This window comes from Alexandromys fortis, unplaced genomic scaffold, assembly GCF_014885135.2.
Source record: "Alexandromys fortis isolate MF-2015 unplaced genomic scaffold, M_Fortis_MF-2015_v1.1 scaffold_36, whole genome shotgun sequence".
Taxonomy (NCBI): domain Eukaryota; kingdom Metazoa; phylum Chordata; class Mammalia; order Rodentia; family Cricetidae; genus Alexandromys; species Alexandromys fortis.
In genome coordinates, this window is record NW_026067915.1 from 127,046 (window position 1) to 152,307 (window position 25,262).

The following is a 25,262-nucleotide window of genomic DNA, read 5'->3' on the forward strand; positions in this document are numbered from 1 at the left end:
CTGGCTTTGTGGGAGCCTAGCCAGTTTGGATGTTCACCTTCCTAGACCAGGATGGAGCGGGGAGGACTTTGGACTTTCCATAGGGCAGGGAACCCTGACTGCCCTTCAGACTGGAGAGGGAGGGGGAGAGGAGTGGGGGAAGGGGGAGAGGAGAGGGAGGAGGGGGGAAAAGGGAGACGGGGAGGGAAATGGGAGGCGGGGAGGAGGCGGAAATTTTTTTTTCAATAAAAAATATTTAAAAAAAAATTTCATCAAAAAAAAAAAAAGAATTAACCTATTAGAAACCTAAGTCCATATAGTCACATATAAGTTGATGCTGTAAACAACAGCTTCAACCCGCTATCTTAAAAACACACTCTACCATAGTGAAAAGCTACCAAACACTGAGATAAAGTAGATGCTTTAAGTTTTAATAAGGCTCACGAGGCATTTTGTCTTGACTGAGGCAATAAGCAATGCAAACACTTCTGTCTGGTCACTACTATCTGTGCTGTGTTCGTGTAAGGAAATGATGGTGACATACTCACCCAGAGTTGTACTCCTTAAGCCAGTTCAGGAGTGCGTCTTTGTTGAAGGCTGCTGTGGCAGCCACATTGCTACTGTTCAGCTGAATGTCAGCGATTGTCTCAGAGGTACTCACAACCTCAATGAGGCCAGAGCGATCTCCTGTTGCTAAACAGCCATAGGGAAGCATCCTGGAAGAAAAAAATAGACATAAGGGACCATGTTTTCCATGGGGGAAACATTAATTTTCTAAGTTTTTCCTTTGACATAGAAGAAAAGAGTTTTATCATGGTCAGACTTGTCATCACTTGGTAACACCACATGGAAAATAGAAGCTCTATCTTCTGCTAGAGAATAATCCTGGGCCAGCGGATGGGATGATTTACTGGAATGCTGCAACTAATGCATTGTCTGCTACATAATTATGCTTGTGAAATATTCGATTTGCCTGACCTGATGGACAGAAGCACAAAATCTCTGGAACCAGAATCATTTTTTATGAAACATGTAATGGCATCTATATTAGGTAACTTCACGCTCCAGTACTCCTGTCCACACTTTATGGCCTTCCTTCACTCTCCTCATAACCAACATTTAGTTTACCAGATTTAAAATTGATTCAGACCTAGGAATGGTAACCCTAGAACTTGAAAGTGAGACAGGTTTGGAAGTTCAAAGTCGTTTGGGCTATGAGATGTGGGAGGAGAAAGAGGAGGAAGGGGGAGGGATTGGGAGGAAGAAAATGGGAAGGAAATGAGAAAGTGGAGGAAATAGAAAACACAAACCAGAATCTTAGTGCTTTTGCACCCTACCTGCTCACACCCCAGTCCAAGTCTCTGTCAATCTTCACCTCAGAATTCCCAACAGTTTCTAAGCTGGGCTTCTGGCTTTCCACGGCAGCAAGACCTGCTTAAAATGTGGCCACACCACTCCTTTAGTGAAAGGTCTCTATGGCGCCCTAGCACAACCAACCGAAGGACAGGATGCATGGGTTCAGTAAGCGGTTGGCTGGCACACGTTCTACCAGATGTCAGACATGATTCAGAAATAAGCAGTCCCTATACTCCCTGAGCTTATGAAGCAATGAGGCACAATGGGAGTGTGGTCACTATGAAGAGAGGTCTTGGCAGAAGTCCAGGCACACCTCTGTGGATGGGGCGGGGAGAAGGCTTAGTTGTTAAAAGCACCCGCTACTCTTACAGAGGATGGAAGTTCAATTCCCAGCACCCACATCACGCAGTTCACAACAGCCTGTAACTCCAGCGCCAGAGTCTGCTGTCTTCTGGTCTCTGAGGACACCTGCCCTCATATGCACATACATACACAAATAGACATAATTAGAAATTTAAAAATCTTTTAAAAAGATCTCTGTAAGATAAAGAGATGACACAGTGGGTGCAAATGTCTGCTATGCAACTGTGAGCTCTCAGTTCAGACCTCCTAACATCTACATAGAAAGCGGGGTATGGTGTGGACACCAGGCTGGGGGAGCTGGTGTGGCTTGCTGGCCAACAACCTACTTCAGGTTCAGTGAGAGACCTTTGTTCAAAGGAACAAGGTAGAGAGTGATCGAGCTGGACACCTGACTTCCTCCTCTGGCTCTGGGCATGCTCCATGTGGGAACATCGCCCTTTCCACAGACTTGAAGGCTGTCTGAGCTACACAGTAAGATCAAGGCCAACCCGAGAAGCTAAGCAAAGCTCTATACTTAAACAGTATAGGAGGGAGGACAGGAAAGCTAGGCTAGAGGACAGGGCTAGGCAGAATACACGAGCAAAGTGAGGAGAAGATATGACCTGCTGGAAAGATGGCACGGGGGTCCTACAGGTCATACAAGGATTGAGAGAGAAGAGAAAACTGTGTGTGGGCAATGAGTGCATTAGTGTGTATTGCAGAGATAAGAGGATAGACTGTGCTGGTTTCTAGCATTACTTCTAAAAAACAATTCTGTCATTGTATATTCCTGTCAGTGAGAGCAGCACTGGCGAACTACGTTCTGGCAGACTGAAATACTAAGCCTATATTATTAATTTACTTCTCTTTCTTAAAAAGACAACTAAGGAAGAAAATTAATTTTTTCACTAATGCCTGGCAGCCTATTGTGACACAACCCATGTAAAGCAAACACGGTTGGGTTAAAGTGCACTTTCTTGCTTCCTGCACCCCCTTGCAACCCACTTACAGCCCAAGCTAGGCACAAGTCCAACAACTTCCTCTTCAAAAGCAAGCAATGATGAAAGCAATCAGTGACTTAAGGATGGAACATTCACAATGGGAAGGAAAAAACACCCTCATCTGAAAGACAGTTTGACAGAAGTCATGCTGGGGGCAAACTCTTGGAACCCTCCCTAATCATCTCATTGGAGCCTCCTTGGCCCTGAATGTCTACAGTTTTTATAAAGCGCATGGCAACATTTCTACCATTTACCTTTCATTCTTGCACTCTCCGACCTAAGGACAATGTTACCTTCATGGGAAAACAGCACGGGACACACTGCACTGAGGGAGGAAGGTAGCAGCAGCCCTTTATCACTCCCTTGCCACACAGTCAGGTGGCGAAGGTCAGAGTAAACTCTCCCTTGCTTGCACGTGCTTCCTTTCCTGACCCTGCCAACACCAATAGCATCGAATCCCTTACATACAACTTTTCACAGTCTCTTGTAAGTGAGAAAATTCTATCAGTAGAGTCAGACATGGTGGCACACCCCTTTAACCCCAGCACTCATGAGGCAGAGGCAGATGGATCTCTGCGAGTTTGAGGCCAACCTGGTCTACAGAACGAGTTACAGGACAGCCAGTTACATAATGGAGAGTTCCTGCCCCACTTGCCTGCCTCAAAAAATTCTATCAGCAAAACTCAGATGTGTAAGTGAAGACAACTACTCAAATTTTTATTTGACATGTAGCAGAGGGACACAGGATGCAGAGGACTGTCAAGTCTACTGAATGTCAGGCAGATTTGAGGTTGATAACTTTTCAGTTGACAGGAAAAGCTAACTGACAATGAATTGTTAAGCAAAAGACATGGTGTCAACATATTTATGCCTTATGAATGGTCTGCTTTTGACATGAAAGACACCAGAGTATCATGAGATAACAGAGAAAATTTAAATGAGCAAAAGTATTTTCGTTAACGGAAGCCTGGCATTGTTACTAAAATAGTAACATATAGGAGGTACCCGAACACTTGGGAGTGACTGGGAGTGCATGCTTCATGACCCAGTTCAACCTCAAAAGAAAAACAAACACAAAAGGCACACTGGAGCACAGATATTTATAGAAACAGTAAAGAAGGTTTTGTGAGAAAGAGATAGGCGTTTGAAAGAACTCAAAGCCCTACACTTTAAAAATATGGGGTCAGAGGACAAAGTGCCAGTAATATCCCACTGACCCTTGATGTTTCCTACTGCACAGCAGCTGAGAACACACCCAGCACTCCCACACATGGCTGTCTCCCTTATCTGAGGTTACAATGACGCTCATGACACTAAATGTATGCCAACTTTGGATGGAATGGACAAAACCAAAGCAGAGACAACTGGGCTGGGGTTTTCAGCGAGGCTGACGGGACTACGGAGCAGCACTAAGCAGCCAGTCTTCAGCTCAGTCTTTGCAACTGACGAAGGCCCATCCTATGGCTAAACCTGCAACTTGTGAAGATCGCCCAGCAGCCCCTGCTGTCTAAGGCTAGGAGCTGGTCTTGCCCCGCTGAGTTCTCCACAATGGTGGAATAATATCCTCTGAACCATTAGCCCCAGATAAACCTTTGTTCCCTCAAGCTGCCTCATGTTGCTATATTCCTGCGTCTATAGAATTGTGCTTGGGGGTCTCTCCTTCCAACATGGCATTTGGGGACTGAACTGAGCCAAGTGTGCTTGTGCTGCAAGCTCTTTTACCCACTGAGATATCTCCCTGGCCCCTAGGTTACTTCTTCGTAGAAATTTGGTCTCAACAATAACAAAAACAACATTCTCTGCTCTCTATCTGTGATATATTCCTCATGAGTGGCTAAGGAGGGAACAACCATTCACACATGGTAGTGTTTTAAGTAATCAGAAACTCATTAAGGTAAAGGAAAATATACCACATATAGTGACTGTTTGGTCCTTTCTGGGAGATTGTTGAAATGGCATCCTAGAGCTGAAAGAAGTGGACAGATGCTCCCATCCCTAATCCAGAAGCTATGTCCAATTGATGACCACTTGCAAATAAAAATTTAGTTTCCTCCAAGAGTCTCACTGGGGAAGCAAACTACTCTTAAGGGTAACTGCCTGCCCAGAAGTAGATGGCCAACAGAAAATGAACTCAACAGAATCATAATGTCATGTCAGGGCTTTTCCTTTTTTTAATTTTTTTTTTTTTGAGACAGGGTTTCCTCTGTGTGTAAAGTGGATTGCTACCCTTTCTGTGAGTTTAACCCCTATTAAATAAGCCCATATTATACTCCGTTCTGGACTAGTGTAGAACTATTTTATTATAAATTGCAACATATGTGTAGCCCTGGCTGCCCTGGAACTTGCTCTGCTAGCCTCAAACTCAGAGAACCACCTGCCTCTACCTCCTGAGTGCTGGGATTAAAGGTATAGGCCACCACTGCCTGGATTTAATTTTATGTTTTTTATTTTCTTTTTATCCTTCACGTCCTTTATGTATATTATGGTTCCAGTTTAGAGTTTTTATGGGAGTCCCGAGTGTGAGAACAAGTGGCCTTCTCTTGTGGGTCTTTTCCTTCAGTTTGTCTGTTTTGCCCAATTCTGATGTGTTAAGTTTTTGTTTTATCCTACTTACTATATTTCATTTTTACTATTATCCCTTAGAAACCTGTTTGTTTTCTAGTGATAAATAAACAGGCTGGATCTAGATGGGAGGTGAGGTGAAGAGGAACTAGGAGGAGTAGAAGGAGGAGAAACTGCAATCAGGATATATTTTGTGAGGGGACAAAGCTATTTTCAATAAAAGGGCAAAACACAGACATCACACAGCTACAGTACCATGAAAGGAAAAAAAAAATCACACTAGATTGTTCTTACTTAATAGGACTGGAAAAGTATATTCCAGAAGGATCTAGAAACAAAGACTCTTCCTTTAAAATACAACAAGGTGGCAAATAAGATTACTCAGTAGATGTAAGTGCTTGCTGCAAAACCTGAGTTTGATCCCCAGGATCCATAGAAGCCAAAATCTCAACTCTCAAAAGCTGTCTTCTGACTTCCACATGTGTCCCCATGGTGTACATATGTGCATACACACAAATGTTTAAAAACATAAAACACAAAGAGGGCAATTAGGTATTTTGAGTACCATCATATTTTGGCAAACAAAGGGTTGCTGGACATGTCTTCCCATACTGCTTTCTCACTCTGATAGGGCAGTAAACGAATAGAAAGACATCAATGCAGAGTCTTGACAGTCCTGGATTTGAAATGGGCACTACTTAATATTTTCTTTACCCTGTGTTTTAAAATCATTACCGTCCTGATTTTTCTCACATGCTAAAAAGAGAAACACAACCTTGTGGAGCTGTGAGGTTTGCAAGAAATGATTTATATGAAGCTAACAAAGTGCCTTTGTTAGTCAATACACAGCAATGACCTCAAATCTTTTTACAAAAGAGTTCTGCAGGGTGCAAAGACACATGGCCGGAATCCCAGCACGTGGGACACTGAGGCAGGATAATGAATTCAAGTCCATCTTGCCTGTATAGCAAGTTCAATACCACCCTGAGATATATAATGGACCCTGTCTCAAAATGAAAGCCACCAAGCTTGAAACTGTAACCCGGCACTTGATTCTAGATGCTTGTCCCAATCATATTAAAGTCCAAATCCCTTCTCTGGAATCTCAAGCACGTGCAGTTTTAAGTATGATGAGATTCAAACAGAGCAATGATCGGGCAGCATACTGTAAAAGGCTGTACTATTATTATGAACAATAATCAAAAGGGAAGGGAAGGCCTCAACAGGAGGAAAACACCACAAAATAAGCAGATGTACTGGAGTGCTCACCGAAGGTCCAAACCAGCCTCTTTCCAGAGTAGATCCATCAGGCGTAGCATCTGCAGCGTCAGCATGTCCTGCCGCAAATCTAAGGGAGATGCCTCTCAGTTAGATGCACTTGCCACCTTGTGCCCCCACTCATTAACTCAACATTAGGCATTTAGTCAGATTCACTAACCCCGTTACCAAGCACTGAACTTTTCCCTCCAATTTTAATCTTGCCCATATTCACTGTATCAAACAGGCTCAGTGATCAGCATTTCCCATGTCCATGAGTGCTTCTAGTCTCAGCACTCGTGAGATTGAAAATCTGAAGCCAGCTGCCACTATATAGTGAGATTTGGGGCCAAAATAATAACAAATAATAAAAGTTAAAGAGTACTTTCAGCCGGACATGACGGTACACACTGTAATCCCAGGTCTTGGAGGTAGGGAATGTAGCAGAGTTCAAGGCCATTCTTGGCTACATAATGAGTTCAAGTCCAACCTGGGTTACAGAAAGTTGTCTCTCCTCTCTCCCTGCTCCCCAAAGAGTACTTTTGGACAAAGTAATAACAAGTTATACTATTTGTGCAATCTACTGGAGTACAATATTTAGCAATACATCATGAGGGCTGGATATGCGGGCACATTCATGTGATTCCACTCTGGGAAGGCTGAGTCAGGATCACAGGTTTGAGGTCAGTCTTTGCTAGAGAGTGAAACACTATCTCAAGCAACATGAACCACTTTGAAGAAGTTCTACTAAGAAGTTGCAAGCATGTATAAATAAGTTATTTGTTGTGAATCCTTTAAGGACTCTAGTACAGAGATGTTTATACCCTCATGAGATGAAGACTTTAGAGCTAATCAGTTGTAGGGCTTCCTTGTGGCCACGGAGCTTACAAGCCTTGACAGCCTTTGGTGTTTCCTTATCAGTCTGGATCATCAGCTTAATCCAAACGTGAGACTCTGGCAATGATATGTAACAGGACGCATGAATGTACAGAGATAGCCTTTCCTTTATAAGTTCTTCATCAAAAGATTTAGTATTTTTATTTTATATGACAAAATAGGAAGGCTTATTAGTTAACTAATTAAACTGTAGAAGTGATTTCTCAGAAAGAAAGGAGCTAATGTCGTGAGCACTGGCAGTGGCCTCTTGGCTGCTATCACACCAACACACACACACACACACACACACACACACACACACACACACACCTTTCCAATATGCTGTGAAAATTCCAGGACTTACCATCACCATTTTTAAAGATCACTCCAACCGAGTCCTCTCCAAAACCTCTGCTGCTGTAGACCAGCCACAAGGGCTTCATCTTGGAATCCATGTATTTGCACTTTTCAACACTGAAATCAGCAAGCAGGAATCAACCACTTCAGTACAACAATGTGCATCAGGCATGCAAACCCCCTCACCTATTTCTTTCAGAGTCTACATAAGTCACAGTCAGAGAATTTTCTCTGGGTAGAAAAGGAACCCTGAGGTCAGTTCTGGCTGGCATATACTGATGCCAATGGATGAAGCGGAAACCTGGCACCTGACCTTTGATTACCTCCAACTGAAATTTCTCCTTGTTTTTTTTTTTTATTTTTCATATTTATTTATTAAAGATTTCTGTCTCTTCCCCACCGCCGCCTCCCCTTTCCCTCCCCCTCCCCCAGTCAAGTCCCCCTCCCTTGTCAGCCCAAAGAGCAATCAGGGTTCTCTGCCCTGTGGGAAGTCCAAGGACCACCCACCTCCATCCAGGTCTAGTAAGGTGAGCATCCAAACTGCCTAGGCTCCCACAAAGCCAATATGTGCAGTAGGATCAAAAGCCCATTGCCATTGTTCTTGAGGTCTCAGTAGTCCTCATTGATCGCTATGTTCAGAGAGACCGGTTTTATCCCAGGCTTTTTCAGACCCAGGCCAGCTGGCCTTGGTGAGTTCCTGATAGAACATCCCCATTGTCTCAGCGTGTGGGTGCACCCCTCACGGTCCTGAGTTCCTTGCTCGTGCTCTCTCTCCTTCTGCTCCCTTTTTATGTTTAGTGAGGAAAAGATTAGAATACACTACTGCATTAAAATTAGTATTACAAAAAACTCTTCATTTTACAAGTAATTTCTTATGTGTGTATATATGCATAGTACAGAGGCTAGAATCTTACTTCTGTGTGTATATGTACGTGTATGTGCTCAGTATAGGGCTAGAAGAGGGTGTCTGGTCCCCTGGGGCTGGAGTTACTTGTAAGCCATCTGACATGACTGATAGGAACCAAACCCTGGTCTTCTGCAAGAGCAGCAAGGGCTCTTAAATGTTGAGCCACATCTCAAGCCTGGGTTTTTTTTTTATTTCACAATGAGGATTCAATTCTGAATACTGCTGTTGACACAAATTATAACTTTCCACTTCTATATGAATGAAAAGATGGGAAATAGTTTAGAGATTCATTTAAATCTTGTTTTAAAATAGGAAGTCAGTAAATAATGTGTCGTGATTTCCAACATTTTGCTCATACAGGATTTTCAGTTCTTAAAAATGGATAATATGTCCAGGAATGGTGGCACAAGCCTGTGTTACCTGCACTCAGCAGGCAAGAGGATTATGTGTTCAAGGTCAGCCTGGGCTACACAAAGAGTTTAAAGCTAGCCTGGGCTAGCTTTGTAAGACCCGGTATCAACACTAACTTAGGCTGGAGAGATGGCTCAGTGGTTTAAGAGTATATACTGCTCTTGGAGAGGACCCAAGTTCAGTTCCTAGCACCCTAGTCAGGCAGGCAGCTTATAACTGTAAGATTATAACTTATAACTGTAGCTTATAAGCCTGTAACTCAAGCTCCAGGGGATACAATGTCTCTGGCCACTGTGAACACTGAATTTACCCCCACAATTAAAAATAATTAAATCATCTTTTAAAGCTGGCTTATGTACGTCCTATAACACAACTGAAATTATGTATAATTGAAAAAAGTTAATTTAGACTCTTGAGATTTTCCTTCCCTAGTTACATTGGACGGCCTTGGGCTAACAGCCAGTCCCACCAGTTCCCCAACACAGCGACTCAGAAATCTTCTGCATTGCTATGTTCGTAGGCTCCTCACTGTGCAAAGCAGAGACGGCCACTTACTAGAGTTCTGAGAGGATGACACACGGATTCAGAGGCGACTGAAGGTCAGAGAGGGCCTCCCGGTAAGCGTTCTGCTTTAAACAGGTGTGCATAGCCTCCTTTCCTTTAGCTCTGTTGAGCTTCACGGCATTCAATTTGATTAAGCTATTTAACGTTTTTAACTTATTGAGTGCTTCAACCTGAAAAATAAGGTTCCCCATCCCGATAATTCATATATGGTTAAAAATAATATATTATACACTCACATTTATCAGTAGCTCTAACCAAACACACACACACACACACACAATCCTTCATATAAGAAGAATGTTACACACAGTAAGTTACTATCATTTACCGGTCAGATATCACCTTTTTTTTTTTTTTTTTAAGATTTTATTTATTTATTATATATACAACATTCTGCCTCCATGTATGCCTGCAGGCCAGAAGAGGGCGCCAGATCTCATTACAGATGGCTGTGAGCCACAATTGCTGGGAATTGAACTCAGAACCTCTGGAAGAGCAGCCAGTGCTCTTAACCACTGAGCCATCTCTCCAGCCCTCAGGTATCACTTTTAAGTCCTTTATTAAATGATATCTTATAAATTTGAGACAGTGAGCAGGCAAAGACTGGCTATTTTCAGACAGGTGTGAAGCTGTATTCAACTTTACAGTTCACCGAGTAAGGGAATCTGAAATATCTCAATCTGAACCACTCCAGCTGGTCTACGCAATGGCATGGGGTGGGGGAGGAGCTATGTACAGATGTAACCTGCTGGTCCTGGTACTAAAACCTTACTGCCTACTCCCATGTCCTTGTTTTTCTGTTGTTGTTTTAGACATAACTTTTTATGTAGCTCAGGCTACTCAGCTAGGCTGGAATTAAAGATATGTGCTACCGTGCCTGGCAAAACCTATCGTCATGTGCCTGGAATCTCCGCCTGTTGTCTTTCTACTGCCAGGACAACAAGAACAGATCATGATTCAAGATATTTGTTACCCAAGATGAAACTACTTGCTTTTAAGTTGGGTGCAGTGGTGCATACCTTTAATTCCAGCACTTGGGGGTTGAAGCTTGGGACAAAGACAGGCTGACTGATTTCTGAGTTTGAGGCTATCCTGGTCTACAAAGGGAGTTCCATGACAGTCAGGTCTATACAGAGTAACTCTGTCTCCGCCTCACCCTACAAATTGCTTTTATTTTTAAGATTTGTTTTATTTTTATTGAATGTGTATACGTGCATTGCCTGAGTATATGTACCATGTATATGGAGGGTGCCCACTGAGGCCAGAAGAGGATGCCAGATTCCCTAGAACTGGAATTATAGGTGGTTATGAACCACCTGACATGGGTCCTGGGAACTGAACTTGGGTCCTCTATAAAAACAAGTGATTTTAACCACTGAGTCATCATCTAGCCCTAGAATCTGGGATAACTCTGGCTAACAAAACTTAAGCCAAAATAAACAACATTGTACTCGTAGTGTAGCAATGGCCAACTAGATCAAAAACATTATTCGTAAAAGCCACTTTCAGCCAAGCATGATAGTGCATGCCTTTAATTACTGTGTATGTGGTGGTGGTGAGGGGGTGGGGAAATGGTTAAGGCAAAGGGACCTCTGTGAGTTCAAGGCCAGCCTGATCTACATAGTGCATTTCAAGTCAGCCAAGGACACAATGAGACCCTGTCTCAACTAATCAAACAAAAAAACAAACACTCAGTGTAGCCATTTTCTGTCCATGAACACCTATGACCCCAGTACTCGGGAAGCAGAGTCAGGAGAACAGCTAATCTGGTTTACATGGCTAAGTTCCTAGCCAGGCAGGGCAATTATAGAGACCCCACTGTCCCCACAGAGGTTTCTGTTATTAGTTAATAACTGAGGGTCCATTCATATTATATTATATATAACTCACGAGAACACAGTAAGTTCCATTCACATTGTATTATATAAAACAATTGAGACACAACAATCATAGCCAATCATAAACCAGAAGAAACATTTCATATGTCATTAAATCTAGAAACAACAAATAATAGCAAACACATATACAGAAAAACAAAATATACGAGGCAAACACAATACACACTGGTTTGAAATCCCATTATCAGGGAATTCATTTTGCATCATGTTTTCATTTTAAAACTTTGAACTTTGCTTCCATGCAAGAAAACCATTAAGACTATGAAAGGATGTGGATGTAGTTCCCTACATGTAGGAAAATAGCACGTAGTTTCCCAATAGAGAAGCCGAGGCCTTGCTCATAGAAAATTAAGATGGTTTTATGTAACTTGATGATAAAATCAAGATGGCTGGTGCTTGCCAAGTTAGCCATCTGTCAAAACCACAGACACTCCATTTTTTCAGCAGACTCAGGGGCTCTACAAACACTGGTGACAAGAAAACCAGATGAAAAGTGGTCTATGAAACCAGAACTTTCTGAACTAGTTCAAATTAGGGTTTCTTCCATGTTGTACAGTTGGTAACTGCTATGCCCCATTGATAATTGTGTTGATATTCATTTCTTGGAATAGTATCCTAAAATATCATAAGTCAAAAATACTTTTAAGTATTTCAACAATTGTCATTTAACAATTTTATATTGATGGTGGGCTGGCACAATAGTTTAGAGGGTAAGAGTGCTTGCTGCCAAGTCTGGAGATCTGAGTTCAATTCCCAGGACTGCCTGAAGGAGAAAACAACTTCAACAAGCTATCCTCTGACTTCCATATGCCGTGTGGCAAGCCTGCACCCCACCCACTATGGAAAGGGCACAGAGTCTGTCTCTTAGAATTCATCAGTCACGAAAACAGTAGAGGCTGGGCCTGGTGGACAAGTCTGTAATCACTTTCACTCAGGAGGCTAAAAAGTGAGACTGTCTCAAAATAGAATTTTTGTTTTTAAACAGAAAAACAGGGTGGGTGTCAAGGTGGAGACTAGGCCTGAAGAGATGGCTCGGTGTTTAAGTGTGTTTACAGAGAATTGGAGTTTAATTTTTATAACTCATAGTGTTGGCTTACAACCACCTTTAACTCCAACTCTAGAGGATCTGATGCCACCTTCCAGCCACACAGACTCTCTCTCTAAAAAGGGAAAAAGAGGGATGTGGCTACAACTTAGCAATAGAGTGTATGCCTATGACATAAGAGGACTTGGGATCAGGAAAGAGAGTGAAGGGGGCTGATTACATGTGCCTTGTTAGAAGTTGCACTAAATGTTCCAGAGAATGAAGATAATATGCAGTGTGATCGGAATCAATGAGTGAGGGAAGAGAGTGGTCAGGTAAGGTCAAACAGGTAGGAACCAAGTGGGACCTTGGAAGAAACCCTGGATTTTCAGTGTTATGAAAAATTACTGTAGGGATTTAAAGAGGAAAATAATTGGAAATAAAGATCACTTATCAGAGGCTTGCAGGGGAGGGGAGGTGCAAAGGACAGGATGGGAATTAAGGGTGAACAGAGGAAGGGGAAAAGGTGGTCACACAAGGATGGTCACCATCAACACTGGGATCTGAATTGCAGGGATTAATGACATCATCCCATGTTGTGAATAAATGCTAGCTATTATTAACACACCCAGTGGGTTTTCCAAAAGGTATAGCCATCTCCTGAAAGCCTATGGAAGCTTGTTTAGCAAGGCAAAAGAGCTAGGAATGGTGGCACATTCTTGTAATCTCAGCATTTGGGGCAGGGGAATGAGGCGAAAGGATCATGAGTTCAAGGGCAGCCTGGGTTTTGCATACAGACTGGTGAATTATCAGGAGCATAGAAAGACAGCATACTTAAAGCAGTATAAACAGTATAATTGTTGGTAATTATTTAATAACTTAGAGTAATATCAACAATACCCCCAACTACAAGAGCATATCACAATTTTAGGCATGAACATATAGCTCAAAACGGTAACAAGGATTCTGAATTACAGAAATCATGATACCTGTGGGCTTACACCTCAATAATCTCAGTCTGAAAAACCAAAGATTGGCTCCCTCGTGTTCATCATGAAATATGTATAGACCATTAAAATTTTAGGCATCCTATTAATATAGAAAATATGAGATAATTGTGTTCCATTTGTTATTTATTTATGCTTTAGTTCTAAGCTTGTTGAAAATTCCTTTCTTGACAGGTTTTTCTAAAACACGTGCTGAAGGCTGAGAAGTAGCTCAGTGGTAGACTGTTTGTCTATCAAGCACAAAGCCTTGAGCCCAGTCCCTAGCAGAGCATAAATTAAGACACAGCACCATGCGACAGCAGGAATTCCAGCACTCAAAAGTCTAGGGCAGGAGGACCTCCTGGCCATGGTCTTCCTCAACTAGATAGTGAGCTCGAGGACAGCTGGGCTTCATGAGACTCAATCCTTTCCCATAAAATATCGATCAGGTTAACTGACTGAACAGGCAATGAAATATGCGGTCAGAGAAATCACATTTGATAAACTCAATTGATCACTGTGCACAAAACTAAATAAACAGAAGCTCATACCTGCTTGGAAAGCACTTTCATGTGCCCTACGCTTCCTCGACAGTACGCTTCAAGGATGACCCCAAACTGGACAGACACGGCGGGAATATGCACTTCTGACCTGCAGAAAGGCAATATTCAGTTGGTTTATTTATCAAACACTTTAGACCATGGGAAGGGAACACTGCCTTCTTCATTCCACCATGAGATACGCATCCCAAGCAGGTAGGAAGCTGCTCCCAAGCAATCAATAGTAAGATGTCACACCCTGATGTATTAAGGGTTAGGACTTAGATGTCATGAGTGTTTAGTAGTTAATTCTGTAATTCCGAAATCCTGTTAATTCTAAAAACCAACATTTCCGTGTTTTACTTGATCTGCCTTATGAAAGGAAAAAGAAATGTAACTTAGGAATTTAGAGAGAATTGGGCAGAAAAAGAAGTCTATTGGCTGGAGTGAGACTGATGCCGCGATTAGCTGTTAGCCAGTTCTCTCCTCTCTTCCTGTTGTTGCTGAGTGTGCATGACAGGGGTTCAAGACACAGGGGACACATGGAGGTCAGAGGACAACCATGATGACATCAGTGAGGCACAACAACAGGGGGCATGTGGAGATCTGAGGACAACTGTGATGACATCAGTGGGGCACAGCCACGGGGGCACACAGAGGTCAGAGGACAACCGTGATGATGTCAGTGGGGCACAACAACAGGGGGCATGCAGAGGTCAGAGGGCAATTGTGGAGAGTTGGTCTTCCTCCTTTACATGGGTTCTAGGGATTGAACTCAGGCCGCCAAGCTTGCCTAGCAAAAACCAAGTTCATTTTGCTGGCTCTAGTTTTCTCTTCTCACTTAAAGAATGGTATAAAGCTGGGTGGTGGTGCACGCCTTTAATCCCAGCACTAGGGAGGCAGAGGCAGGCGGATCTCTATGAGTTTGAGGCCAGCCTAGTCTACAGAGCTAGTTCCAGGACAGCCAGAGTTGTACAGAGAAACCCCATCTTAAAAACAAAACAAAACAAAGCAATAACAAAAGAATGTTGAAAATTTATTAAAAAAAGGAATAATTATTTTGTCATTCTCTGAGGGGTTCAAAATAGTACTGACTTAGAGGAGAAGACAAATTATAAATAAGAAAAGAAATCTACCAACAAGGAAGCCACTTCAGGGGAAATACACTAAAATTAATACCAAAGTATTATAGAGCTCATACTTTCTTAGGAAAGCTTAGCCAAAGAGGAAGACATTTTTTTTCTGATAAATTTAAGTTTCAATGGTGAAGTACAAATGAGGAGGGAAAAAAGGAGAATCCACGACTCCCATGGTCAAACAAAGGAGCAACTTTAGCTTTTATTCCTGATTTTACTGCTGCTTGATTAGTGAGACAGGCTCATGTGCATCTGAAAATGACATAGCCAATATAATAAAGTCACTGACTAGGGATGTAGCTCAATGGTACAACACTGAGCTAATGGTAGAACACTGGCTAAACATTTGCCAGACCCTGTGTTCAAGTCTCAGAACTGCAAAGTTCAACAGATACACAAATATGGGCTGGAGAAATGGCTCAGAGGTTAAGCACCTGTAGTGCTCTTGCAGAGGACCCAAGTTCAATCCAAGATGCATAGTGACGGCTAACAAAAGCCTCTAACTCTAGCTTCAGGTGGATCCTAGGCCTCTGGCCCCTATAGACATCTGTACTCACATGTAAAAAGACATGTAAACAAACACAGTGTAAAAATACATAAATAAAAGCACCATGTAAAAAGACATGTAAACAAACACAGTGTAAAAATACATAAAAAATTAATATTGCTTTAGTAAAACTTTGGCTTTACTTAGTAACAGCAGTGATAATAATACAAGTCGCAAACTGGAGCTGGAGAAATGACTTGTAGTTAAGAGCACCGGCTGCTCTTCCAGAGGACACAGGGGCATTCCCTGCACTCTACATGGCAGCTCACTATTGCCTATAACTCCATTTCCAGGGTACCCAATGCTTGCTGTGGGATAATGCTTTCGTACACTGTAAAGATTTGTTACTTGTATTGGTTAAACAAAACACTGATTGGCTAGAAGCCAGGCAGGAAGTATAGGTGGGAAGACCAGACTAAGAGAATTCTGGGAAGAGGAAAGGCAGAGATGCAGTTACTAGCCAGACACAGAGGAGGCAAGATAAGAATGCCTCACTGAGCAAAGGTACCAAGCACGTAGCCAAACATAGATAAGAATTATAGGCTAATTTAAGTTGTAAGAGATAATTAATAATAAGTCTTTGGAGGTTTTGCTTTCATTTCCACAGGAAATGGGATATTGTGGATTCATTCTGGGTTAAGAAAAATAAGGTTTGATCAAGGAAGATTCCCAAAAAAAAAAAAAAAAACAACTGATAGGAGAAGATGGCCCAGATGATCCAACATTTCAGAGGACCTCTGCTGTAGTTTCCTCTGGTTCTGCATCCAGAAAAGCTTCAACACTGCTGGCTGAGATGATCAAGCCTCACTGGTACTCCAGTCAGGATTTGACCATAATCCTAAATTTTCTTTAGGTCTCCAGAAGATCATCAACACCCCCAATCAGTAGGAAGTAGCCTAGAAAACTATGCCTACATCCCCCCACCCCAAAAAAAGGATTATGGATGTTTGTCTTTGTTTAGAGTATTGGCTACAAGTAGTTATGGATAATGGTCAGGGAAAAAGCTACACAAAGGAGATTAGATTCTGGACTTTTATTATGAAAAGAAAAAAGGGAAAATGCTATGGGATAATACTCTTGTACACTGTAAAGATTAGTCACTCATATTGGTCTAATAAAATGCTGATTGGCCAAAAGTCCAGCAGGAAGTATATGTGGGGTGACCAGACTAGGAAAATTCTGGGAGAGGTAAGGCAAAGTCAGTCGCCAGCCAGACTGAAGCAAGATGAGAATCCTCACTGAGAAAAGGTACCACACCACATGGCTAAACATTTAAGTGTAAGAGCTAGTTAACAGTAAGCCTGAGTAATAGGCCAAATAGTTTATAATTAACATAAGCTTCTGTGGGGTTTTTTTGGTGGGGAGACTGAAAGGCTGCAGAACCTTCCATCTACAAATGCCCTCTTCTGACACTACAAGTACCAGTCATACAACTATGTCTATACATGCAGGCAAAGCACCCATACACATAAAATAAAATTTAAAAGTATATATTATCCACAAATTTCTGAAAGGAATAAATAGAACAGCACATAGCTAACACATATTAAAACAATTGGTTCATTTTTAAGAAAGAGCTCATGAAGTTGGAAGGGAAAAGTAACTGAGGGACAGAGGAGGAATGGGGGGAGGGATGGAGTGGATTAGATCAAAACACATATGCAAGTATAAGTATTAAATATTTTAAACAGAAAATTAGTTTGTTAGAAAATATTACAATATATCAGTTATTGGTTTTAGTTAAAATCCAGAAAGGATCATGGGATAGTTTCTTGAATGACTTTCCCAAATGACAAAAGTAGAGTCTGGGTATGAAAGAAGAAGACACCAAAGCAGAGCAAAGTTACAGGTGGAGTGGAGACCACGAAGCCTCTGGTGGTCCCACTGAATGCCTTACATCACACTGGATCAGGTATTAAAGCATACCGGGGTCTCAGGCTGAAATATGAAAGACTCACCTAAGATGCCAAAACAGGAACTGCCCAATCCTTCGATTATCAAGTGCTCTTTCTAGCAGGAATCTAGAGAGGGCACAATCAAGAAAAGGCTCGTATTTCAAAACTTGCACCAACTGTAGAAGATACTGAGAGAGCTCTTCATCACTGAAAGAAACAAAGGGGAGAGAAACTCAGCCGCGGTGCCAGAAAAAGACCCTACCAAACCCATATGCTAACTGGTAACAACACTTGGGACTTTGGGGCCAGGCTAGTCCCTATGTTTACACTCGCTATACCACACTGGATGCTGACCAAAAGATGCAGATTTCAGATAGGTCAAAGAACAGATGCACGGAATATGTACATATACATACATATATATGTACAGCAGCTATGGAGCCAGTCCTGGAACTCGCTCTGTAGACCAGGCTGGCCTTGAACTCACAGAGATCTGCCTATCTCTGCTTTCCAAGTGCTGGGATTAAAGATGTGGGCATCACCGTCTGGCACGTGGAACATTCTTATCAAACCTCATAAGTTGTTACAACTGATGATTTACAAGTATCGCCAGCCAGGAGTAAGACCCCTGTCCTCAAATGGCTACTTGAACATAATTCTTTATTTCTATTGTACGTGAGACATGTATGTGTGCCAGTGTTCATGTGGGGGTCAGAGGACAACATGGTGGAGCAAATTCTCTCGTTCTCCTTCTATGTGGTTATTCAGGACATCAGGCTTCTACCAGTTTCACTTCCTGAGCTACTAACCCACAGGTCCCTGAAAACAACTCTGATCTCCCTAACACATTTTGTATTTAGTCAAACAAGTATTTTTAAAATGAAAGCCTTAATAATTTATTTTTTCTTTGCTATCATGTGGTTTTAAGTAATTCATTCCTCTATATCAGTAAACTAAAACCTTAATATCAAACAGACTGGAGGACAAGGAAATGAATGCACCTTTAGGCAAGGATTATAACGACTGCACTCATAACATTAAAGGACTGAATATACTCTGGTCAGTGGCCTCTGCCATCACAGGCAAGCCCAGCCCTTCTGGAGGTCAGAATACCCAGCCCTCTCACTGTGCTTCCCAACAACTAGCTACAAAAATGGGTAGCTGAGATGAAACTGGGGCCAAACCACAGCATTAAATGAGAAACAGGACTCAGAGCTCTAGCATTCACCAGAGGGAGGGGTCAGAATTGGCCACATGGGGCAACATAATTATTTCAGTATCTCCCTCCAAAACTGAACACTTAACCTGGAGTGTTTTCGTCAGGCCTCCAGTGCAAACACAGGGAGACAAAGCAACTGGGACTTCATTTTTAAAACTTCCTAAACATCAATCTTAATTGATCAATTAATTAATTATGATGATCCATGTCCACTCATAAAAACCAATAGCTAATATTAAAAACAGAAGTATAAGCCAGGTGGTGGTCACGCATGCCATTAATTTCAGCAGTCAGGAGGCAAAGATGGGCAGAACTCTGAGTTTGAGGCCAGTCTGGGCTACAGAGAGAGTTCTGGGACAGCCAGAGCTACACAGCGTCTCAGAAATCCCCATAATAAACTATAAAGAAAGAAAAATAAGAAGAAAAAACCACAAACATTAGCATAAAGATGGAAAGCTGCTTTCCTTATATATCTGGTTTTGCTTCTCAGACCACTTTAGAGAGTTTACATAGGTCCTTCTGCCCACCAGACTATTTACAACAGATCAAAGCGAGGAGGAACCACTGACAGGACTGGGGACAGGGGATCAATCTGAGACTGAGAACACTAGCCTGGGCTACCGTGAGTTCAAGGGCAGCCAGTGTCATCCTTTCTGAAAATAAACAAATACTCCTCCATTGCAAAACACTAACCCTTTTTATGTGGTGTGAGTAGTAGACTACTGTGAAGGAAAGAGGCAACACTGTTATGGCTGCTCACTGTGGAAAAGCTGGCCTCTGGGGTTGGCCCAGGGCAGACATTAATAAACTAAGGAAGGTTTCAGAACTCTCTTCTCTAGTAAATGTGAAGCAAGGCCTAAACTGTTTGTGCAGGGCCAGCAGACCTGGCCACCATAGCTCAAACAAGCTTCCTTTGGCCCTTACCTCTCCTGTGCAACATTCGAAGAGCCACCCTCTTTCTTATCCACCCAGGTAATTCCGTGCCCCAGGATGGTCCCATAAAGAGATACCTCATCTGTCGCAGGCAGCCCACAGCATATTCCCGGACGTACTGATCTGGATAGTTGAAATCCAGGAGCTCCAGTGCTTCCCTGGGGGGCAGTTTGGGCCAAATCTGCAGGAGTGCCTGAAGCTGTTTAAAGTTAAAACTGGGTCAGAAATTTGAAGGACAGAAGTACTGTATCTTCCTGGCATACGGGAGACAGTGAGTCAAAAGAAGGAAAACTTAACTACTGATGCCTCAAACGTTGTGGCAGAGGCAGACTAACAAAGTTGGTTTGTTTCTGAAACATTCTATATACATATGTTTAAAAGGTTCCTATGTGCTTAATGAACAGAGTAAGACACTTCGGATGTAGATTCTACAACCATTAGCCATGACATAATTTAAGGACAAAGAAGAAGACAGAAACAATCAGGAAGCCTGTAAAGGTAAAGCTCACGTATAAACCGAAGCCAGGGCTCAATCTAGCTGAGACTTAAACTAAGGAGAGGGTTAACAGCTAAAATAAAATTCCTTCCTTCCTTCCTTCCTTCCTTCCTTCCTTCCTTCCTTCCTTCCTTCCTTCCTTCCTTCCTTCCTTCCTTCCTTCCTTCTTTGATTGTTTGAGGCAGGGTTTCAGGTTTGCATACCCTGGCTGTCCTGGAATTTCCCCTGTAGACCAGACTAGCCTAGAACTCAGAGACAGTCTATCTCTGACTCCCAAGTGCTGGAATTAAAGGCATACACATGCACTATCAAGCCCTGCAAGTTTTAAATGAATTTTTAAAGAAACCTATTACTTTACAGAATCTTTTATTAATCAGAACACATTTGAGTTCTTCAAATCAGAATAAATATAAGTAATTCATGAGATAATAATGGCCACTTTCTTTTTAATGGATAATAAATCTTATTCACAAATGCTAACTGGACATCAGACAACCAAAACTCCTGGGCAAGAGCTGGACCTACACATGGAAGATTTAATTGTGGCTACACCTGGGTCTTCTGGAGAGGCCTCTGAGCTGCCTCTGCCATCTCTCTGTGGAATGCAGAGCCTTCCTCCAGTGGGCACAGTCTCATGGGGACAGACATCTGGGAAGAAAGCTGATTCAGAGGGAGAGTAGGGAAAGAGTCTGATTTCCGGCCCTTGCAAAGCTCAGTGCTTAGCAAGTCTTTCTCTTTGGTATTCGCTATCTCTCACTGGGTGTTCTTGAGTATCCTGCAGCACTGACAGCAATTTACTGGGTAAGATCAGTACTAGAGAGCTCTGTCTCTTAAACTGCAGTGGTGAAAGGATACCCTTGAGCTGGCTGCTTATCTCAAAAGCAACTCAGTCAGGCATGGTGGTGCATGCATGGCCTTACCCAACACTCGGAGGCACAGAGAGGTGGGATCCGTGAGTTTGAGGCCAGGGTGTGGATGTTCTAGGCCAGCCAGGGCTACAAAGTAAGACAATAAAACCACTTGAGGTCCTATGATGAAACTGGTAGAAGGTACCCAGGGGTGACTACACCCCCTTTGGTAGATGGCTCTTAAACTACTATTGTAATTGTTATTAATATTGGGCATGGTCATCCCACCAGATTCCAGGATCCCTGAAGTCTTCAAAGTTTCTGGATGGTACATAGAATAAGTAAGCATTTAAAACCTCAAAAATAGCTCCTGCAGGGACTCACCCAACAAGCTCGGCATTATGGTGCACATTTACAATCCCAGCACTTAAGGGCTCAGACAGGAGGATTGAAAGTTTGAGAGCGGCCACAGTTACAAAATGAGAATCTATCTTTAAAAAGCTGGGAGGCAGTGGTGCATGCCTTTAATTCCAGCACTCAAGAGGCATAGGAACGTAGACTCAGAGTTTGAGGTCAGTCTGGTGACAGAGTGAGTTCCAGGACAGCCAGGGCTACACACAAAAACCTGTCTCAAAAAAGGAAAGCAAAACAAACAAACAAAAAACCACAAACAAACCAAAAAACAAATGAAGCAAAACAAAAAGTAAAGAAAATAGAAAATTTATCCAACAAATGGAAATCTCCTGTGGAAAGACACTTCACACAAAATCAACGAGTATATGAATGTACACACAAACACACACAGAAAGCTGAAGGTTTTTTGTTGTTGTTGTTGTTGTTCTATGGGAGAAGGTAAGTGGGGGGAGCGTGGAGAGGAAGGGATGCGGAGGGAAAAAAAAGTGGAGGGAGGGAGGGAAGGATTTTCTGTTACCTGAGCAACATCTTCGAGTTTATTCCACTTGATTGACAGGAGTAGTTTTGGCAGTGACTGTGGGAAATTTTCTCGGCAATCTTGCCGTAGAGTCCAAATAAGATCCATTTCGTTCTCACATAGCTGAGACAGGGGGTCCCTGTCCAAGATTTCTTTCAGTACAGCGAGGAATTTTTTTCCACCACGACTCTTAAGGAAGAAAAATAAGTCATTATTTAACTATGCAAACCACAGGCAACCATTCAGCAAATTTATATGCAATGAGTTTATAATTTTGAGCTTTACCAACTGAAACAAAAACTGAAATTCTGTACAGAGATTAAAGTGAATCCTTTTAAAAAGTTTGCATTGCTCAATATTAACTTTATGAGCCACATTATAAAAAAGGTTCTCCTTTTTTGGTTTTAAAACCAAGAGCAAACACTAGATGGCACTATTGCTTTTAGGTTAAATTCATCTTATTTAATATAGCTTATCGTATAAATTTACTATTATTTGAGTGGAATTTCTTCTTTAAGCCCTCCTCCTCTGTGCATGAGCGCACACACACTCAGGGGCCACAGTGTGGGTCCTGGGGATCTAACTTAGATTGTTAGACTTTTATCCACTGAGACATTTCACCATTTGTGATTTCTACCAACCCTCTTCCCTAACCTACCCCAAACATATAAGGAGTGAAATAAAAGTACTAAATAGAGAACTTCTTGCTTGTGCCTTGGCTTAGAGGCATAAAAATTACTATATAGCAGGAACCCTGTGATCATAAAACAAAACAACAGAGAAAACTCTCTGTGTCTTAGAATGCCAACTCAGTGCTAGAGCCCTGGCCCAGCGTGCACAGGCCTCTGATCCGACACAATAAAAATGAAGAAGTTGAATTTCACAGTGTAAACTCAGCATTGAGGAGGTCTTGGCAGAAGGATTCAAAGTGCAAGTCAACATAGGCTGATCCTGATCAAACAGCAACAACAACAAACACCTGCCATACGTGGATTGCACAGCTGCAATCCCAGCACTTAGGAGGCAGAGGCAGGAGATTCAAGGCATCTTCAGCTACACAGAGTCTGATGCCAACGTGTCTAAAATTGGGGATGGAGTGTCAATATGAATCTCACAGGAAACCCTTCAGTGAGAGAAGGAAGGTATGAGGAGGGGACAGTGCAGCAGCCACTGTGGGCCACTAACCCTGAACTTGTGCAGAACAGGGTTTACCATTCACATGCAAGTCAGCAAAAACTGAGCTACATTTTGCCAGCACTGGACGTGAGACTGCTGTGGAGTTATGTCCCCATACATTCATTACAGTGGATGAGGTCAGTCCCTCACACTGCACAGTCTGTAGAAAGGACCAGTGAAGCTTGATACTTACTGACACATTAGCACTGTCGCCGCTGGCAATCTCAGCTGCCTTCTCAATGATCTGTTTTAAAAAAATAATAATAAAAGTTAAATTTTGGCTCTGATATTTGTAAATTTTTCAATATTAATAACTATTCTGCATGTGGATGACTAGAGACTGCACACATTTGGCACTTCTAGCCTCTATAAATGGGAACAAATTTTAAAAATAAGACAACAGAAACCCAGTGTTTTCCAAAGTGCTTCAAACCCTTGATAATGAGAAAGATCGGTGTCACTGAAGAGACTCTGGCCCTCTCAGACTGTAAACAAGAGTTACTAAGGTAGCAGCTGCAGAGATGGCTCAGTGGCTGAGTACTTGCTATTAACTTGGATTTGGTTCCCAGCACCCACATGGTGGCTCACAGTCATCTGTAACCACAGTTTCTCTTTTGGCTTCCCTGGGGACTGCAGGCCTACAGTACCCAAATATATGTGTGTAGGCAAATACTCTACACATAAAATAAAAACAATCTAAAACAATTTTTAAAACAGTTACTAAGGTAGAATAGGTAAGTCTTATCATTATATTTGGTTTTTCAAAATCAATAGCTATCAAGGGGTGAGGTGTATGTAGGTCAAGTCATACATAAGGTCCCAAACAACAGCAAAAGTCTCACAATCCACTGAGGAGTGGTGGTGCATGCCTCTGCTCTGCATCAGGATGCTGAGGCAGGGGGATAGCAAGTCTGAGCCCGGTCCAGGATACAGAGTAGGGATGTGCTGGGATGAAAAGGGGACAGAAATAAACAAAACACAGGCACTAAAGAGAAAGGCTAGGCTTGCTGGAGGTATAGCTCAGTGGTAGAGCGTTTCCTAACGTCTGGGTTTGGTCCCCAGCACTGCCATTGCAAATAATGCAGCAGTAAAGGACAAACAGCCTACACACCGCAAGCCCAGAAAACCGAGACAACAAAGAGGACCCTAAGAGAGACAGACATGGATCTGCTTAAGAAGGAGAAAAAGACAAGATCACCTGACTAAATTGGGAATGTGGAGGGCAGCCGGGAGGGTGGAAGGTGAGAGGAGAGGAAGGAAGAGGAGTAGGAAAAAATGAATAGCTCAATTAAAACAATAAAAACAATGTAGTAGTAATGACATGGTAGAAATCGAAAAGTATTTCTCGGTTCCCTCAGTTTATACGGAGGGCGCATATTCTCGAAAAGATTGGAACTGACTGACTCCAGGAAAGGAGGAGAGAATCAGAAGTTCCATGTTGTTATTGAGCTCTACAGTCCTAAGTAGGTGACCTATGATATCATGTGTTAAATGTGGTGGCTTCCAGCCTGTCTGTTCCAAATGGTGTTTTCTAAGATCAGATAAGAGTATAGTCACTAAAATTAAGCAAGTCATAAACTGACTTGTACAAGAGACAGGTGGTGCCAGTGGCAAACTAAGTAACAATACAGCGCCGGGAGATTTGTCTTTTACATCCATTAACTATTTAGTGAGCATCATAAACAATTCACTGAGGCAGAAGGGAAGATCAACTTTGCAAGACCTTGGTGCAAAAGAAATTTTAAATGGAGGCCAGGCAGAAATACCTGGCGAGGCCCGGACTCTGCAGTGGAGGACTTGCCCAGCACGCAGGAGGCCCAAGGATCTACCCCTTATCCCAGGGAAAAAGAACCAAAAAACCAAACCAAAACAAAACCTCTCCATGTACTTAGCCGGCTGAGGCATGGGAACTGAGATGATTACTTAAGAATGAAAGTAGCAATAGTGAAACTACTCATTTAAAGAAATTTGACTTCTCTAAAATTAGATAAATGCAAAAATGTTTGCATAGCATGCTAGACT

General features: G+C 42.3%; 1 protein-coding gene across 2 annotated transcripts in view; it reads right to left on the reverse strand.

The window, feature by feature from the left end:
* The window catches only part of Pik3cb (phosphatidylinositol-4,5-bisphosphate 3-kinase catalytic subunit beta), a 105,846-nt gene that overhangs the window by 8,097 nt on the left and 72,487 nt on the right, over window positions 1-25,262 (reverse strand). For both annotated transcript variants that reach the window (XM_050139412.1, XM_050139410.1), the window contains 9 exons: window positions 23,434-23,484; window positions 22,065-22,253; window positions 19,867-19,988; window positions 17,701-17,844; window positions 14,072-14,171; window positions 9,604-9,782; window positions 7,738-7,847; window positions 6,510-6,588; window positions 528-695 (listed from right to left, as the gene is read on the reverse strand). In XM_050139412.1, coding sequence (XP_049995369.1) covers window positions 528-695; window positions 6,510-6,588; window positions 7,738-7,847; window positions 9,604-9,782; window positions 14,072-14,171; window positions 17,701-17,844; window positions 19,867-19,988; window positions 22,065-22,253; window positions 23,434-23,484 — 1,142 coding nt within the window. The remainder of the gene's footprint in view (window positions 1-527; window positions 696-6,509; window positions 6,589-7,737; window positions 7,848-9,603; window positions 9,783-14,071; window positions 14,172-17,700; window positions 17,845-19,866; window positions 19,989-22,064; window positions 22,254-23,433; window positions 23,485-25,262) is intronic.